This window comes from Coregonus clupeaformis, chromosome 21 (assembly GCF_020615455.1).
Source record: "Coregonus clupeaformis isolate EN_2021a chromosome 21, ASM2061545v1, whole genome shotgun sequence".
Taxonomy (NCBI): domain Eukaryota; kingdom Metazoa; phylum Chordata; class Actinopteri; order Salmoniformes; family Salmonidae; genus Coregonus; species Coregonus clupeaformis.
In genome coordinates, this window is record NC_059212.1 from 56,083,694 (window position 1) to 56,102,337 (window position 18,644).

Sequence of the window (18,644 nt, forward strand, 5' to 3'; positions counted from 1 at the left end):
TTTCTGATCAATTGGATGTTATTTAAATGGACAAAAAATTGCTTTTCTTTTGAAAACAAGGACATTTCTAAGTGACCCCAAACTTTTGAACGGTAGTGTACATACATACAGTGAAGGAAAAAAGTATTTGATCCCCTGCTGATTTTTTACGTTTGCCCACTGACAAAGAAATGATCAGTCTATAATTGTAATGGTAGGTTTATTTGAACAGTGAGAGACAGAATAACAACATAAAAATCCAGAAAAACGCATGTCAAAAATGTAATAAATTGATTTTCATTTTATTGAGGGAAATAAGTATTTGACCCCCTCTCAATCAGAAAGATTTCTGGCTCCCAGGTGTCTTTTATACAGGTAACGAGCTGAGATTAGGAGCACACTCTTAAAGGGAGTGCTCCTAATCTCAGCTTGTGACCTGTATAAAAGACACCTGTCCACAGAAGCAATCAATCAATCAGATTCCAAACTCTCCACCATGGCCAAGACCAAAGAGCTCTCCAAGGATGTCAGGGACAAGATTGTAGACCTACACAAGGCTGGAATGGGCTACAAGACCATCGGCAAGCAGCTTGGTGAGAAGGTGACAACAGTTGGTGCGATTATTCGCAAATGGAAGAAACACAAAATAACTGTCAATCTCCCTCGGCCTGGGGCTCCATGCAAAATCTCACCTCGTGGAGTTGCAATGATCATGAGAACGGTGAGGAATCAGCCCAGAACTACACGGGAGGATCTCGTCAATGATCTCAAGGCAGCTGGAACCATAGTCACCAAGAAAGCAATTGGTAACACACTACGCCGTGAAGGACTGAAATCCTGCAGCGCCCGCAATGTCCCCCTGCTCACGAAAGCACATATACATGCCCGTCTGAAGTTTGCCAATGAACATCTGAATGATTCAGAGGAGAACTGGGTGAAAGTGTTGTGGTCAGATGAGACCGAAATGGAGCTCTTTGGCATCAACTCAACTCGCCGTGTTTGGAGGAGGAGGAATGCTGCCTATGACCCCAAGAACACCATCCCCACCGTCAAACATGGAGGTGGAAACATTATGCTTTGGGGGTGTTTTTCTGCTAAGGGGACAGGATAACTTCACAGCTTCAAAGGGACGATGGACGGGGCCATGTACCGTCAAATCTTGGGTGAGAACCTCCTTCCCTCAGCCAGTGCATTGAAAATGGGTCGTGGATGGGTATTCCAGCATGACAATGACCCAAAACACACGGCCAAGGCAAGAAAGGAGTGGCTCAAGAAGAAGCACATTAAGGTCCTGGAGTGGCCTAGCCAGTCTCCAGACCTTAATCCCATAGAAAATCTGTGGAGGGAGCTGAAGGTTCGAGTTGCCAAACGTCAGCCTCGAAACCTTAATGACTTGGAGAAGATCTGCATAGAGGAGTGGGACAAAATGCCTCCTAAGATGTGTGCAAACCTGGTGGCCAACTACAAGAAACATCTGACCTAAGTCATGTTTTGCAGAGGGGTCAAATACTTATTTCCCTCATTAAAATGCAAATCAATTTATAACATTTTTGACATGCGTTTTTCTGGATTTTTTGTTGTTATTCTGTCTCTCACTGTTCAAATAAACCTACCATTAAAGTTATAGACTGATAATTTCTTTGTCAGTGGGCAAATGTACAAAACCAGCAGGGCATCAAATACTTTTTTCCCTCACCGTACACATGATCATGGATTGATACATACTAGTGATGGATTGACTGAACGCGTGTTTCTAATCAACCTCCAGTGATGTCATTGATTATCTTTCCTTTCGTCTTCAGGCCAACGTGACAGTGTGGTTTATGACTGCTCACGTTTCCATGGCGTTGTATTGATTAGGCATTACTGATCAGGAAATGTACGATCCTCTCCTCTCCTCTTCTCCTTTCTCTTTCTCCTCCCCGCCCCTCCTCTCCTCACCTCTCCTAGGTTGTGGTAACAGCTCTATGAGCAGTGACATGTATGACGCTGGCTACCGCTCCATCACCAACATAGACTACTCCTCTGTGTGCATCGACACCATGAGTGCCAGGCATGATGCCACATGCCCTGGCATGACCTGGCATCAGATGGACGCGCGCCAGCTCTCCTTCACGGATGCCTCATACGACGTGGTCCTGGAGAAGGGCACCCTGGACGCCATGCTGGTGGAGGAGAAGGACCCCTGGAAGGTGTCCTCAGAGACTGCCTGTCTCATTGACCAGGTACTCAGGGAGGTAAGAGGAAGTATACACGTGCACATGCACACACAGACACACACACTCTGTTTGTTTTTAGCAGAGACCTGAATCATTGGCCTGTCTGTTGAGACAGCAGGCGAATTAAAGGAGGATGAAACGGACGACTGGTGGACAGATGGGAAGATGGTCTCTCTCTCTCCTCTTTTAGAAAAACTCCATCTGAAGTCAGTCACTCACAGGGCCTGTTATAATGGTTATAATGCTGCAGCTGTTTCCACCTGGTTATAATGCTGCAGCTGTTTCCAACTGGTTATAATGCTGCTCTCTTCCTCTCTCACCTCCTCTCTCACCTCCTCTCTCACCTCCTCTCTCAGCTCCTCTCTCACCTCCTCTCTCACCTCCTCTCTCACCTCCTCTCTCACCTCCTCTCTCAGCTCCTCTCTCACCTCCTCTCTCAGCTCCTCTCTCACCTCCTCTCTCAGCTCCTCTCTCACCTCCTCTCTCACCTCCTCTCTCAGCTCCTCTCTCACCTCTCTCAGCTCCTCTCTCAGCTCCTCTCTCACCTCCTCTCTCAGCTCCTCTCTCTCTTCCTCTCTCACCTCCTCTCTCAGCTCCTCTCTTACCTCCTCTCTCAGCTCCTCTCTCACCTCCTCTCTCACCTCCTCTCTCAGCTCCTCTCTTACCTCCTCTCTCAGCTCCTCTCTCAGCTCCTCTCTCAGCTCCTCTCTCACCTCCTCTCTCAGCTCCTCTCTCTCTTCCTCTCTCACCTCCTCTCTCAGCTCCTCTCTCTCTTCCTCTCTCACCTCCTCTCTCAGCTCCTCTCTTACCTCCTCTCTCAGCTCCTCTCTTACCTCCTCTCTCACCTCCTCTCTCACCTCCTTTCTCAGCTCATCTCTCAGCTCCTCTCTCACCTCTTCTCTCACCTCCTCCCTCACCTCCCTACTCTACTCCTGCTACGTCCCTCTGAGTTGTGTTAGCATTGTGTGTGTGTGTGTGTGTGTGTGTGTGTGTGTGTCTTCATGTGTGGTGTGTTATTGTAGCAGGGTTAGGGAAGGTGCAGTGCACTTTCTCAACTCCCCTCAACATTGTTGACCCGGTCTGTCTCTTCCCTCTGCAGAGGCACAGCTGTCACGATTCAACCCAAATGCGTGTGTGTGTGCTTGTGAGAGCTTGGTAATGAGTGTGTATACTCCTGTGTGTGTGTTTTATTGTGTATATACATGGTGGTGGGAGTGTGTTTTGTTTGGGGGGCTGTATAGAATCTGCTTTGATCATAGTGGAACACAAACACCCCTCTCAAAAAGAGGGGATGATGGGGGGGGTTTAGGGAGAGAGGATTTAGGGAGAGAGGTGGACATTGTCGAGGAGGGGAGACGTGCACCAGAATTGGAAGAGTGAAACTATGTGACAGAGGATGCAGACAGAGAGAAAGAGAGAAAGAACGAGAGAGAAAGAGAGAGTGAGTAGGAGACAGAAACCAAAACTGACAAAAAGCTAATGAGCAGTGCGCCAGTGTGATAGGGAGGGGAGGAAGGTAGCGAGGGAGGGAGGAAGCGAGGGAGGGAGGAAGCGGAGCACACTTTCATCTAGAGTCTGTTTTGAGAATGTTTCATCATAAAAGCAAAAATAATATTAAAGCAAGTGGTTGAAAAAATAGGAAACTCACAAAATGGTGTCAGTAAGAGAGCGGGCAAAACAGAGTAAACTGTAGCAACACAGGAGAGAGAAAGTTAATCAGTAGACTGTAGCAACACAGGAGAGTTAAACAGTAGACTGTAATAACACAGGGGAGAGAGAGTTAAACAATAGACTGTAGAAACACAGGAGAGAGAGAGTTAAACAGTAGACTGTAGAAACACAGGAGAGAGAGAGAGTTCAACAGTAGACTGTAGCAACACAGGAGTGTTAAACAGTAGACTGTAGCAACATAGGAGAGTTAAACAGTAGACTGTAGCAACATAGGAGAGTTAAACAGTAGACTGTAGCAACACAGGAGATAGTTAAACAGTAGACTGCAGCAACACAGGAGAGAGAGAGTTAAACAGACTGTAATAACACAGGAGAGTGTTAAACAGCAGACTGTAGCAACACAGGAGAGAGAGAGAGAGTAGACTGTAGCAACATAGGAGAGAGAGAGAGAGTTAAACAGTAGACTGTAGCAACACAGGAGAGTTAAACATTAGACTGTGGCAACACATGAGAGTTAAACAGGAGACTGTAGCAACACAGGAGAGATAAAGTTAATCAGTAGACTGTAGCAACACAGGAGAGTTAAACAGAAGACTGTAGCAACACAGGAGAGTTAAACAGTAGACTGTAGCAACACAGGAGAGAGAGAGTTAAACAGTAGAGTGTAGCAACACAGGAGAGTTAAACAGTAGACTGTAGCAACACAGGAGAGTTAAACAGTAGACTGTAGCAACACAGGAGAGAGAGAGTTAAACAGTAGACTGTAGCAACACAGGAGAGAGTTAAACAGTAGACTGTAGCAACACAGGAGTGTTAAACAGTAGACTGTAGCAACACAGGAGAGAGTTAAACAGTAGACTGTAGCAACACAGGAGAGAATTAAACAGTAGACTGTAGCAACATAGGAGAGAGAGAGTTAAACAGTAGACTGTAGCAACACAGGAGAGAGTTAAACAGTAGACTGTAGCAACATAGGAGAGAGAGAGTTAAACAGTAGACTGTAGCAACACAGGAGAGTTAAACAGTAGACTGTAGCAACACAGGAGAGAATTAAACAGTAGACTGTAGCAACACAGGAGAGAGTTAAACAGTAGACTGTAGCAACACAGGAGAGAGTTAAACAGTAGACTGTAGCAACACAGGAGAGTTAAACAGTAGACTGTAGCAACATAGGAGAGAGAGAGTTAAACAGTAGACTGTAGCAACACAGGAGAGTTAAACAGTAGACTGTAGCAACACAGGAGAGAGAGAGTTAAACAGTAGACTGTAACAACACAGGAGAGAGTTAAACAGTAGACTGCAGCAACACAGGAGCGTTAAACAGTAGACTGTAGAAACACAGGAGAGAGTTAAATAGTAGACTGTAGCAACACATGAGAGAGAGAGTTAAACAGTAGACTGTAGCAACACAGGAGAGAGTTAAATAGTAGACTGTAGCAACACATGAGAGAGAGAGTTAAACAGTAGACTATAGCAACACAGGAGAGAGAGAGTTCAACAGTAGACTGTAGCAACATAAGCGAGAGAGAGTTAAACAGTAGACTGTAGCAACACAGGAGAGTTAAACAGTAGACTGTAGCAACACAGGAGATAATTAAACAATAGACTGTAGCAACACAGGAGAGTGAGAGTTAAACAGTAGACTGTAACAATACAGGAGAGTTAAACAGTAGACTGCAGCAACACAGGAGCGTTAAACAGTAGACTGTAGCAACACAGGAGATAGTTAAACAGTAGACTGTAGCAACACAGGAGAGAGAGAGTTAAACAGTAGACTGTAATTACACAGGAGAGTGTTAAACAGCAGACTGTAGCAACACAGGAGAGAGAGAGAGAGTAGACTGTAGCAACACAGGAGAGTTAAACATTAGACTGTAGCAACACATGAGAGTTAAACAGGAGACTGTAGCAACACAGGAGAGATAAAGTTAATCAGTAGACTGTAGCAACACAGGAGAGTTAAACAGAAGACTGTAGCAACACAGGATAGTTAAACAGTAGACTGTAGCAACACAGGAGAGAGAGAGTTAAACAGTAGACTGTAGCAACACAGGAGAGTTAAACAGTAGACTGTAACAACACAGGAGAGAGTTAAACAGTAGACTGTAGCAACACAGGAGAGAGTTAAACAGTAGACTGTAGCAACACAGGAGTGTTAAACAGTAGACTGTAGCAACACAGGAGAGAGTTAAACAGTAGACTGTAGCAACACAGGAGAGAATTAAACAGTAGACTGTAGCAACATAGGAGAGAGAGAGTTAAACAGTAGACTGTAGCAACACAGGAGAGAGTTAAACAGTAGACTGTAGCAACATAGGAGAGAGAGAGTTAAACAGTAGACTGTAGCAACACAGGAGAGTTAAACAGTAGACTGTAGCAACACAGGAGAGAATTAAACAGTAGACTGTAGCAACACAGGAGAGAGTTAAACAGTAGACTGTAGCAACACAGGAGAGAGTTAAACAGTAGACTGTAGCAACACAGGAGAGTTAAACAGTAGACTGTAGCAACATAGGAGAGAGAGAGTTAAACAGTAGACTGTAGCAACACAGGAGAGTTAAACAGTAGACTGTAGCAACACAGGAGAGAGAGAGGTTAAACAGTAGACTGTAACAACACAGGAGAGAGTTAAACAGTAGACTGCAGCAACACAGGAGCGTTAAACAGTAGACTGTAGAAACACAGGAGAGAGTTAAATAGTAGACTGTAGCAACACATGAGAGAGAGAGTTAAACAGTAGACTGTAGCAACACAGGAGAGAGTTAAATAGTAGACTGTAGCAACACATGAGAGAGAGAGTTAAACAGTAGACTATAGCAACACAGGAGAGAGAGAGTTCAACAGTAGACTGTAGCAACATAAGCGAGAGAGAGTTAAACAGTAGACTGTAGCAACACAGGAGAGTTAAACAGTAGACTGTAGCAACACAGGAGATAATTAAACAATAGACTGTAGCAACACAGGAGAGAGAGAGTTAAACAGTAGACTGTAACAATACAGGAGAGTTAAACAGTAGACTGCAGCAACACAGGAGCGTTAAACAGTAGACTGTAGCAACACAGGAGAGAGAGAGTTAAACAGTAGACTGTAGCAACACAGGAGAGAGAGAGTTAAACAGTAGACTGTAACAATACAGGAGAGAGTTAAACAGTAGACTGTAGCAACACAGGAGAGTTAAACAGTAGACTGCAGCAACACAGGAGTGTTAAACAGTAGACTGTAGCAACACAGGAGAGAGTTAAACAGTAGACTTTAGCAAAACAGGAGCGTTAAACAGTAGACTGTAACAACACAGGAGAGAGTTAAACAGTAGACTGTAGCAACACAGGAGAGTTAAACAGTAGACTGTAGCAACACAGGAGAGATAAAGTTAAACAGGAGACTGTAGCAACACAGGAGAGTTAAACAGGAGACTGTAGCAACACAGGAGAGAGTTAAACAGTAGACTGTAACAACACAGGAGAGATAAACAGGAGACTGTAGCAACACAGGAGAGTTAAACAGTAGACTGTAGCAACACAGGAGAGAGAGAGTTAAACAGTAGACTGTAACAACACAGGAGAGAGTTAAACAGTAGACTGCAGCAACACAGGAGCGTTAAACAGTAGACTGTAGCAACACAGGAGAGAGTTAAATAGTAGACTGTAGCAACACCGAGAGAGAGAGTTAAACAGTAGACTGTAGCAACACAGGAGAGAGAGAGAGTTCAACAGTAGACTGTAGCAACATAAGAGAGAGAGAGTTAAACAGTAGACTGTAGCAACACAGGAGAGTTAAACAGTATACTGTAGCAACACAGGAGATAATTAAACAGTAGACTGTAGCAACACAGGAGAGAGAGAGAGTTAAACAGTAGACTGTATCAACACAGGAGTGTTAAACAGAGACTGCAGCAACACAGGAGCGTTAAACAGTAGACTGTAGCAACACAGGAGAGAGTTAAACAGTAGACTGTAGCAACACAGGAGACAGTTAAACAGTAGACTGTAACAACACAGGAGAGAGTTAAACAGTAGACTGTAGCAACACAGGAGAGAGAGAGTTAAACAGTAGACTGTAGCAACACAGGAGAGTTAAACAGTAGACTGTAGCAACACAGGAGCGTTAAACAGTAGACTGTAGCAACACAGGAGAGAGTTAAACAGTAGACTGTAACAACACAGGAGAGAGTTAAACATTAGACTGTAACAACACAGGAGAGAGTTAAACAGTAGACTGTAGCAACACAGGAGAGAGAGAGTTAAACAGTAGACTGTAGCAACACAGGAGTGTTAAACAGTAGACTGTAGCAACATAGGAGAGAGAGAGAGTTAAACAGTAGACTGTAGCAACGCAGGAGAGTTAAACAGTAGACTGTAGCAACACAGGAGAGAGAGAGTTAAACAGTAGGCTGTAGCAACACAGGAGAGAGAGCGTTAAACAGTAGAATGTAGCAACACAGGAGTGTTAAACAGTAGACTGTAGCAACATAGGAGAGAGAGAGTTAAACAGTAGACTGTAGCAACGCAGGAGAGTTAAACAGTAGACTGTAGCAACACAGGAGAGAGTTAAACAGTAGACTGTAGCAACACAGGAGAGAGTTAAACAGTAGACTGTAACAACACAGGAGAGTGTTAAACAGTAGACTGTAGCAACACAGGAGAGAGAGAGTTAAACAGTAGACTGTAGCAACACAGGAGTGTTAAACAGTAGACTGTAGCAACACAGGAGAGTTAAAAAGTAGACTGCAGCAACACAGGAGCGTTAAACAGTAGACTGTAGCAACACAGGAGAGAGTTAAACAGTAGACTGTAACAACACAGGAGAGGGTTAAATAGTAGACTGTATCAACACAGGAGTGTTAAACAGTAGACTGTAGCAACACAGGAGAGTTAAACAGTAGACTGTAGCAACACAGGAGAGTTAAACAGTAGACTGTAGCAACACTGGAGATAATTAAACAGTAGACTGTATCAACACAGGAGAGTTAAACAGTAGACTGTAGCAACACAGGAGAGAGAGAGTTAAACAGTAGACTATAGCAACACAGGAGAGAGAGTTAAACAGTAGACTGTAGCAACACAGGAGAGAGAGAGTTAAACAGTAGACTGTAGCAACACAGGAGTGTTAAACAGTAGACTGTAGCAACACAGGAGAGTTAAACAGTAGACTGTAGCAACACAGGAGAGTTAAACAGTAGACTGTAGCAACATAGGAGAGAGAGAGTTAAACATTAGACTGTGGCAACACAGGAGAGTTAAACTGTAGACTGTAGCAACACAGGAGAGAATTAAACAGTAGACTGTAGCAACACAGGAGAGTTAAACAGGAGACTGTAGCAACACAGGAGAGAGTTAAACAGTAGACTGTAACAACACAGGAGAGATAAACAGGAGACTGTAGCAACACAGGAGAGTTAAACAGTAGACTGTAGCAACACAGGAGAGAGAGAGTTAAACAGTAGACTGTAACAACACAGGAGAGAGTTAAACAGTAGACTGCAGCAACACAGGAGCGTTAAACAGTAGACTGTAGCAACACAGGAGAGAGTTAAATAGTAGACTGTAGCAACACGGAGAGAGAGAGTTAAACAGTAGACTGTAGCAACACAGGAGAGAGAGAGAGTTCAACAGTAGACTGTAGCAACACAGGAGAGTTAAACAGTAGACTGTATCAACACAGGAGTGTTAAACAGAGACTGCAGCAACACAGGAGCGTTAAACAGTAGACTGTAGCAACACAGGAGAGAGTTAAACAGTAGACTGTAGCAACACAGGAGACAGTTAAACAGTAGACTGTAACAACACAGGAGAGAGTTAAACAGTAGACTGTAGCAACACAGTAGAGAGAGAGAGTTAAACAGTAGACTGTAGCAACACAGGAGAGTTAAACAGTAGACTGTAGCAACACAGGAGCGTTAAACAGTAGACTGTAGCAACACAGGAGAGAGTTAAACAGTAGACTGTAACAACACAGGAGAGAGTTAAACATTAGACTGTAACAACACAGGAGAGAGTTAAACAGTAGACTGTAGCAACATAGGAGAGAGAGAGTTAAACAGTAGACTGTAGCAACACAGGAGTGTTAAACAGTAGACTGTAGCAACATAGGAGAGAGAGAGAGTTAAACAGTAGACTGTAGCAACGCAGGAGAGTTAAACAGTAGACTGTAGCAACACAGGAGAGAGAGAGTTAAACAGTAGGCTGTAGCAACACAGGAGAGAGAGAGTTAAACAGTAGAATGTAGCAACACAGGAGTGTTAAACAGTAGACTGTAGCAACATAGGAGAGAGAGAGTTAAACAGTAGACTGTAGCAACGCAGGAGAGTTAAACAGTAGACTGTAGCAACACAGGAGAGAGAGAGTTAAACAGTAGACTGTAGCAACACAGGAGAGAGAGAGTTAAACAGTAGACTGTAACAATACAGGAGAGAGTTAAACAGTAGACTGTAGCAACACAGGAGAGTTAAACAGTAGACTGCAGCAACACAGGAGTGTTAAACAGTAGACTGTAGCAACACAGGAGAGAGTTAAACAGTAGACTTTAGCAAAACAGGAGCGTTAAACAGTAGACTGTAACAACACAGGAGAGAGTTAAACAGTAGACTGTAGCAACACAGGAGAGTTAAACAGTAGACTGTAGCAACACAGGAGAGATAAAGTTAAACAGGAGACTGTAGCAACACAGGAGAGTTAAACAGGAGACTGTAGCAACACAGGAGAGAGTTAAACAGTAGACTGTAACAACACAGGAGAGATAAACAGGAGACTGTAGCAACACAGGAGAGTTAAACAGTAGACTGTAGCAACACAGGAGAGAGAGAGTTAAACAGTAGACTGTAACAACACAGGAGAGAGTTAAACAGTAGACTGCAGCAACACAGGAGCGTTAAACAGTAGACTGTAGCAACACAGGAGAGAGTTAAATAGTAGACTGTAGCAACACCGGAGAGAGAGAGTTAAACAGTAGACTGTAGCAACACAGGAGAGAGAGAGAGTTCAACAGTAGACTGTAGCAACATAAGAGAGAGAGAGTTAAACAGTAGACTGTAGCAACACAGGAGAGTTAAACAGTATACTGTAGCAACACAGGAGATAATTAAACAGTAGACTGTAGCAACACAGGAGAGAGAGAGAGTTAAACAGTAGACTGTATCAACACAGGAGTGTTAAACAGAGACTGCAGCAACACAGGAGCGTTAAACAGTAGACTGTAGCAACACAGGAGAGAGTTAAACAGTAGACTGTAGCAACACAGGAGACAGTTAAACAGTAGACTGTAACAACACAGGAGAGAGTTAAACAGTAGACTGTAGCAACACAGGAGAGAGAGAGTTAAACAGTAGACTGTAGCAACACAGGAGAGTTAAACAGTAGACTGTAGCAACACAGGAGCGTTAAACAGTAGACTGTAGCAACACAGGAGAGAGTTAAACAGTAGACTGTAACAACACAGGAGAGAGTTAAACATTAGACTGTAACAACACAGGAGAGAGTTAAACAGTAGACTGTAGCAACACAGGAGAGAGAGAGTTAAACAGTAGACTGTAGCAACACAGGAGTGTTAAACAGTAGACTGTAGCAACATAGAGAGAGAGAGAGTTAAACAGTAGACTGTAGCAACGCAGGAGAGTTAAACAGTAGACTGTAGCAACACAGGAGAGAGAGAGTTAAACAGTAGGCTGTAGCAACACAGGAGAGAGAGCGTTAAACAGTAGAATGTAGCAACACAGGAGTGTTAAACAGTAGACTGTAGCAACATAGGAGAGAGAGAGTTAAACAGTAGACTGTAGCAACGCAGGAGAGTTAAACAGTAGACTGTAGCAACACAGGAGAGAGTTAAACAGTAGACTGTAGCAACACAGGAGAGAGTTAAACAGTAGACTGTAACAACACAGGAGAGTGTTAAACAGTAGACTGTAGCAACACAGGAGAGAGAGAGTTAAACAGTAGACTGTAGCAACACAGGAGTGTTAAACAGTAGACTGTAGCAACACAGGAGAGTTAAAAAGTAGACTGCAGCAACACAGGAGCGTTAAACAGTAGACTGTAGCAACACAGGAGAGAGTTAAACAGTAGACTGTAACAACACAGGAGAGGGTTAAATAGTAGACTGTATCAACACAGGAGTGTTAAACAGTAGACTGTAGCAACACAGGAGAGTTAAACAGTAGACTGTAGCAACACAGGAGAGTTAAACAGTAGACTGTAGCAACACTGGAGATAATTAAACAGTAGACTGTATCAACACAGGAGAGTTAAACAGTAGACTGTAGCAACACAGGAGAGAGAGAGTTAAACAGTAGACTATAGCAACACAGGAGAGAGAGTTAAACAGTAGACTGTAGCAACACAGGAGAGAGAGAGTTAAACAGTAGACTGTAGCAACACAGGAGTGTTAAACAGTAGACTGTAGCAACACAGGAGAGTTAAACAGTAGACTGTAGCAACACAGGAGAGTTAAACAGTAGACTGTAGCAACATAGGAGAGAGAGAGTTAAACATTAGACTGTGGCAACACAGGAGAGTTAAACTGTAGACTGTAGCAACACAGGAGAGAATTAAACAGTAGACTGTAGCAACACAGGAGAGTTAAACAGGAGACTGTAGCAACACAGGAGAGAGTTAAACAGTAGACTGTAACAACACAGGAGAGATAAACAGGAGACTGTAGCAACACAGGAGAGTTAAACAGTAGACTGTAGCAACACAGGAGAGAGAGAGTTAAACAGTAGACTGTAACAACACAGGAGAGAGTTAAACAGTAGACTGCAGCAACACAGGAGCGTTAAACAGTAGACTGTAGCAACACAGGAGAGAGTTAAATAGTAGACTGTAGCAACACCGGAGAGAGAGAGTTAAACAGTAGACTGTAGCAACACAGGAGAGAGAGAGAGTTCAACAGTAGACTGTAGCAACACAGGAGAGTTAAACAGTAGACTGTATCAACACAGGAGTGTTAAACAGAGACTGCAGCAACACAGGAGCGTTAAACAGTAGACTGTAGCAACACAGGAGAGAGTTAAACAGTAGACTGTAGCAACACAGGAGACAGTTAAACAGTAGACTGTAACAACACAGGAGAGAGTTAAACAGTAGACTGTAGCAACACAGTAGAGAGAGAGAGTTAAACAGTAGACTGTAGCAACACAGGAGAGTTAAACAGTAGACTGTAGCAACACAGGAGCGTTAAACAGTAGACTGTAGCAACACAGGAGAGAGTTAAACAGTAGACTGTAACAACACAGGAGAGAGTTAAACATTAGACTGTAACAACACAGGAGAGAGTTAAACAGTAGACTGTAGCAACACAGGAGAGAGAGAGTTAAACAGTAGACTGTAGCAACACAGGAGTGTTAAACAGTAGACTGTAGCAACATAGGAGAGAGAGAGAGTTAAACAGTAGACTGTAGCAACGCAGGAGAGTTAAACAGTAGACTGTAGCAACACAGGAGAGAGAGAGATTAAACAGTAGGCTGTAGCAACACAGGAGAGAGAGAGTTAAACAGTAGAATGTAGCAACACAGGAGTGTTAAACAGTAGACTGTAGCAACATAGGAGAGAGAGAGTTAAACAGTAGACTGTAGCAACGCAGGAGAGTTAAACAGTAGACTGTAGCAACACAGGAGAGAGTTAAACAGTAGACTGTAGCAACACAGGAGAGAGTTAAACAGTAGACTGTAACAACACAGGAGAGTGTTAAACAGTAGACTGTAGCAACACAGGAGAGAGAGAGTTAAACAGTAGACTGTAGCAACACAGGAGTGTTAAACAGTAGACTGTAGCAACACAGGAGAGTTAAAAAGTAGACTGCAGCAACACAGGAGCGTTAAACAGTAGACTGTAGCAACACAGGAGAGAGTTAAACAGTAGACTGTAACAACACAGGAGAGGGTTAAATAGTAGACTGTATCAACACAGGAGTGTTAAACAGTAGACTGTAGCAACACAGGAGAGTTAAACAGTAGACTGTAGCAACACAGGAGAGTTCAACAGTAGACTGTAGCAACACTGGAGATAATTAAACAGTAGACTGTATCAACACAGGAGAGTTAAACAGTAGACTGTAGCAACACAGGAGAGAGAGAGTTAAACAGTAGACTATAGCAACACAGGAGAGAGAGTTAAACAGTAGACTGTAGCAACACAGGAGAGAGAGAGTTAAACAGTAGACTGTAGCAACACAGGAGTGTTAAACAGTAGACTGTAGCAACACAGGAGAGTTAAACAGTAGACTGTAGCAACACAGGAGAGTTAAACAGTAGACTGTAGCAACATAGGAGAGAGAGAGTTAAACATTAGACTGTGGCAACACAGGAGAGTTAAACTGTAGACTGTAGCAACACAGGAGAGAATTAAACAGTAGACTGTAGCAACACAGGAGAGTTAAACACTAGACTGCAGCAACACAGAAGCGTTAAACAGTAGACTGTAGCAACACAGGAGAGAGTTAAACAGTAGACTGTAACAACACAGGAGAGAATTAAACAGTAGACTGTAGCAACACAGGAGAGTTAAACAGTAGACTGCAGCAACACAGGAGCGTTAAACAGTAGACTGTAGCAACACAGGAGAGAGTTAAACAGTAGACTGTAACAACACAGGAGAGAGTTAAACAGTAGACTGTAGCAACACAGGAGAGAGAGAGTTAAACAGTAGACTGTATCAACACAGGAGTGTTAAACAGTAGACTGCAGCAACACAGGAGCGTTAAACAGTAGACTGTAGCAACACAGGAGAGAGTTAAACAGTAGACTGTAACAACACAGGAGAGAGTTAAACAGCAGACTGTAGCAACACAGGAGAGAGAGAGTTAAACAGTAGACTGTAGCAACACAGGAGAGAGAGAGAGTTAAACAGTAGACTGTAGCAACGCAGGAGAGTTAAACAGTAGACTGTAGCAACACAGGAGAGAGAGAGTTAAACAGTAGACTGTAACAACACAGGAGAGAGTTAAACAGTAGACTGCAGCAACACAGGAGTGTTAAACAGTAGACTGTAGCAACACAGGAGAGTTAAACAGTAGACTGTAGCAACACAGGAGAGAGTTAAACAGTAGACTGTAACAACACAGGAGAGTGTTAAACAGTAGACTGTAGCAACACAGGAGAGAGAGAGTTAAACAGTAGACTGTAGCAACACAGGAGTGTTAAACAGTAGACTGTAGCAACACAGGAGAGTTAAACAGTAGACTGCAGCAACACAGGAGCGCTAAACAGTAAACTGTAGCAACACAGGAGAGAGTTAAACAGTAGACTGTAACAACACAGGAGAGGGTTAAACAGTAGACTGTAGCAACACAGGAGAGAGAGAGTTAAACAGTAGACTGTATCAACACAGGAGTTTTAAACAGTAGACTGTAGCAACACAGGAGAGTTAAACAGTAGACTGTAACAACACAGGAGAGGGTTAAACAATAGACTGTAGCAACACAGGAGAGAGAGAGTTAAACAGTAGACTGTAGCAACACAGGAGAGTTAAACAGTAGACTGTAGCAACATAGGAGAGAGAGAGTTAAACAGTAGACTGTAGCAACACAGGAGAGTTAAACAGTAGACTGTAGCAACACAGGAGATAATTAAACAGTAGACTGTATCAACACAGGAGAGTTAAACAGTAGACTGTAGCAACACAGGAGAGAGAGAGTTAAACAGTAGACTGTAGCAACACAGGAGAGAGAGAGTTAAACAGTAGACTGTAGCAACACAGGAGAGAGAGAGTTAAACAGTAGACTGTAGCAACACAGGAGAGTTAAACAGTAGACTGTAGCAACATAGGAGAGAGAGTTAAACAGTAGACTGTAGCAACACAGGAGAGTTAAACAGTAGACTGTAGCAACACAGGAGATAATTAAACAGTAGACTGTATCAACACAGGAGAGTTAAACAGTAGACTGTAGCAACACAGGAGAGAGAGAGTTAAACAGTAGACTGTAGCAACACAGGAGAGAGAGAGTTAAACAGTAGACTGTAGCAACACAGGAGAGAGAGAGTTAAACAGTAGACTGTAGCAACACAGGAGAGTTAAACAGTAGACTGTAGCAACACAGGAGAGAATTAAACAGTAGACTGTAGCAACACAGGAGAGAATTAAACAGTAGACTGTAGCAACACAGGAGAGAGAGAGTTAAACAGTAGACTGTAGCAACACAGGAGAGTTAAACAGTAGACTGTAGCAACATAGGAGAGAGAGAGTTAAACAGTAGACTGTAGCAACACAGGAGAGAATTAAACAGTAGACTGTAGCAACACAGGAGATAATTAAACAGTAGACTGTATCAACACAGGAGAGAATTAAACAGTAGACTGTAGCAACACAGGAGAGAGAGAGTTAAACAGTTGACTGTAGCAACACAGGAGAGTTAAACAGTAGACTGTAGCAACACAGGAGAGAGAGAGTTAAACAGTAGACTGTAGCAACACAGGAGAGTTAAACAGTAGACTGTAGCAACACAGGAGATAATTAAACAGTAGACTGTATCAACACAGGAGAGTTAAACAGTAGACTGTAACAACACAGGAGAGAGTTAAACAGTAGACTGCAGCAACACAGGAGTGTTAAACAGTAGACTGTAGCAACACAGGAGAGTTAAACAGTAGACTGTAGCAACACAGGAGAGAGTTAAACAGTAGACTGTAACAACACAGGAGAGTGTTAAACAGTAGACTGTAGCAACACAGGAGAGAGAGAGTTAAACAGTAGACTGTAGCAACACAGGAGTGTTAAACAGTAGACTGTAGCAACACAGGAGAGTTAAACAGTAGACTGCAGCAACACAGGAGCGCTAAACAGTAAACTGTAGCAACACAGGAGAGAGTTAAACAGTAGACTGTAACAACACAGGAGAGGGTTAAACAGTAGACTGTAGCAACACAGGAGAGAGAGAGTTAAACAGTAGACTGTATCAACACAGGAGTTTTAAACAGTAGACTGTAGCAACACAGGAGAGTTAAACAGTAGACTGTAACAACACAGGAGAGGGTTAAACAATAGACTGTAGCAACACAGGAGAGAGAGAGTTAAACAGTAGACTGTAGCAACACAGGAGAGTTAAACAGTAGACTGTAGCAACATAGGAGAGAGAGAGTTAAACAGTAGACTGTAGCAACACAGGAGAGTTAAACAGTAGACTGTAGCAACACAGGAGATAATTAAACAGTAGACTGTATCAACACAGGAGAGTTAAACAGTAGACTGTAGCAACACAGGAGAGAGAGAGTTAAACAGTAGACTGTAGCAACACAGGAGAGAGAGAGTTAAACAGTAGACTGTAGCAACACAGGAGAGAGAGAGTTAAACAGTAGACTGTAGCAACACAGGAGAGTTAAACAGTAGACTGTAGCAACATAGGAGAGAGAGAGTTAAACAGTAGACTGTAGCAACACAGGAGAGTTAAACAGTAGACTGTAGCAACACAGGAGATAATTAAACAGTAGACTGTATCAACACAGGAGAGTTAAACAGTAGACTGTAGCAACACAGGAGAGAGAGAGTTAAACAGTAGACTGTAGCAACACAGGAGAGAGAGAGTTAAACAGTAGACTGTAGCAACACAGGAGAGAGAGAGTTAAACAGTAGACTGTAGCAACACAGGAGAGTTAAACAGTAGACTGTAGCAACATAGGAGAGAGAGAGTTAAACAGTAGACTGTAGCAACACAGGAGAGTTAAACAGTAGACTGTAGCAACACAGGAGATAATTAAACAGTAGCAACACAGGAGAGAGAGAGTTAAACAGTAGACTGTAGCAACACAGGAGAGAGAGAGTTAAACAGTAGACTGTAGCAACACAGGAGAGAGAGAGTTAAACAGTAGACTGTAGCAACACAGGAGAGAGAGAGTTAAACAGTAGACTGTAGCAACACAGGAGAGAATTAAACAGTAGACTGTAGCAACACAGGAGAGAATTAAACAGTAGACTGTAGCAACACAGGAGAGAGAGAGTTAAACAGTAGACTGTAGCAACACAGGAGAGTTAAACAGTAGACTGTAGCAACATAGGAGAGAGAGAGTTAAACAGTAGACTGTAGCAACACAGGAGAGAATTAAACAGTAGACTGTAGCAACACAGGAGATAATTAAACAGTAGACTGTATCAACACAGGAGAGAATTAAACAGTAGACTGTAGCAACACAGGAGAGAGAGAGTTAAACAGTTGACTGTAGCAACACAGGAGAGTTAAACAGTAGACTGTAGCAACACAGGAGAGAGAGAGTTAAACAGTAGACTGTAGCAACACAGGAGAGTTAAACAGTAGACTGTAGCAACACAGGAGATAATTAAACAGTAGACTGTATCAACACAGGAGAGTTAAACAGTAGACTGTAGCAACACAGGAGAGAGAGAGTTAAACAGTAGACTGTAGCAACACAGGAGAGAGAGAGTTAAACAGTAGACTGTAGCAACACAAGAGAGAGAGTTAAACAGTAGACTGTAGCAACACAGGAGAGTTAAACAGTAGACTGTAGCAACACAGGAGAGAATTAAACAGTAGACTGTAGCAACACAGGAGAGAATTAAACAGTAGACTGTAGCAACACAGGAGAGAGAGAGTTAAACAGTAGACTGTAGCAACACAGGAGAGTTAAACAGTAGACTGTATCAACATAGGAGAGAGAGTTAAACAGTAGACTGTAGCAACACAGGAGAGTTAAACAGTAGACTGTAGCAACACAGGAGATAATTAAACAGTAGACTGTATCAACACAGGAGAGTTAAACAGTAGACTGTAGCAACACAGGAGAGAGAGAGTTAAACAGTAGACTGTAGCAACACAGGAGAGAGAGAGTTAAACAGT

General features: G+C 42.9%; 1 protein-coding gene across 3 annotated transcripts in view; it reads left to right on the plus strand.

The window, feature by feature from the left end:
- The window catches only part of ece2a (endothelin converting enzyme 2a), a 206,098-nt gene that overhangs the window by 108,527 nt on the left and 78,927 nt on the right, over positions 1 to 18,644 (plus strand). For 2 of the 3 annotated variants that reach the window (XM_041842559.1, XM_041842558.1), the window contains exon 3: positions 1,930 to 2,216. In XM_041842559.1, the coding sequence (XP_041698493.1) occupies positions 1,930 to 2,216 (287 nt within the window). The remainder of the gene's footprint in view (positions 1 to 1,929; positions 2,217 to 18,644) is intronic. The other variant, XM_041842560.1, reaches the window with a different exon arrangement.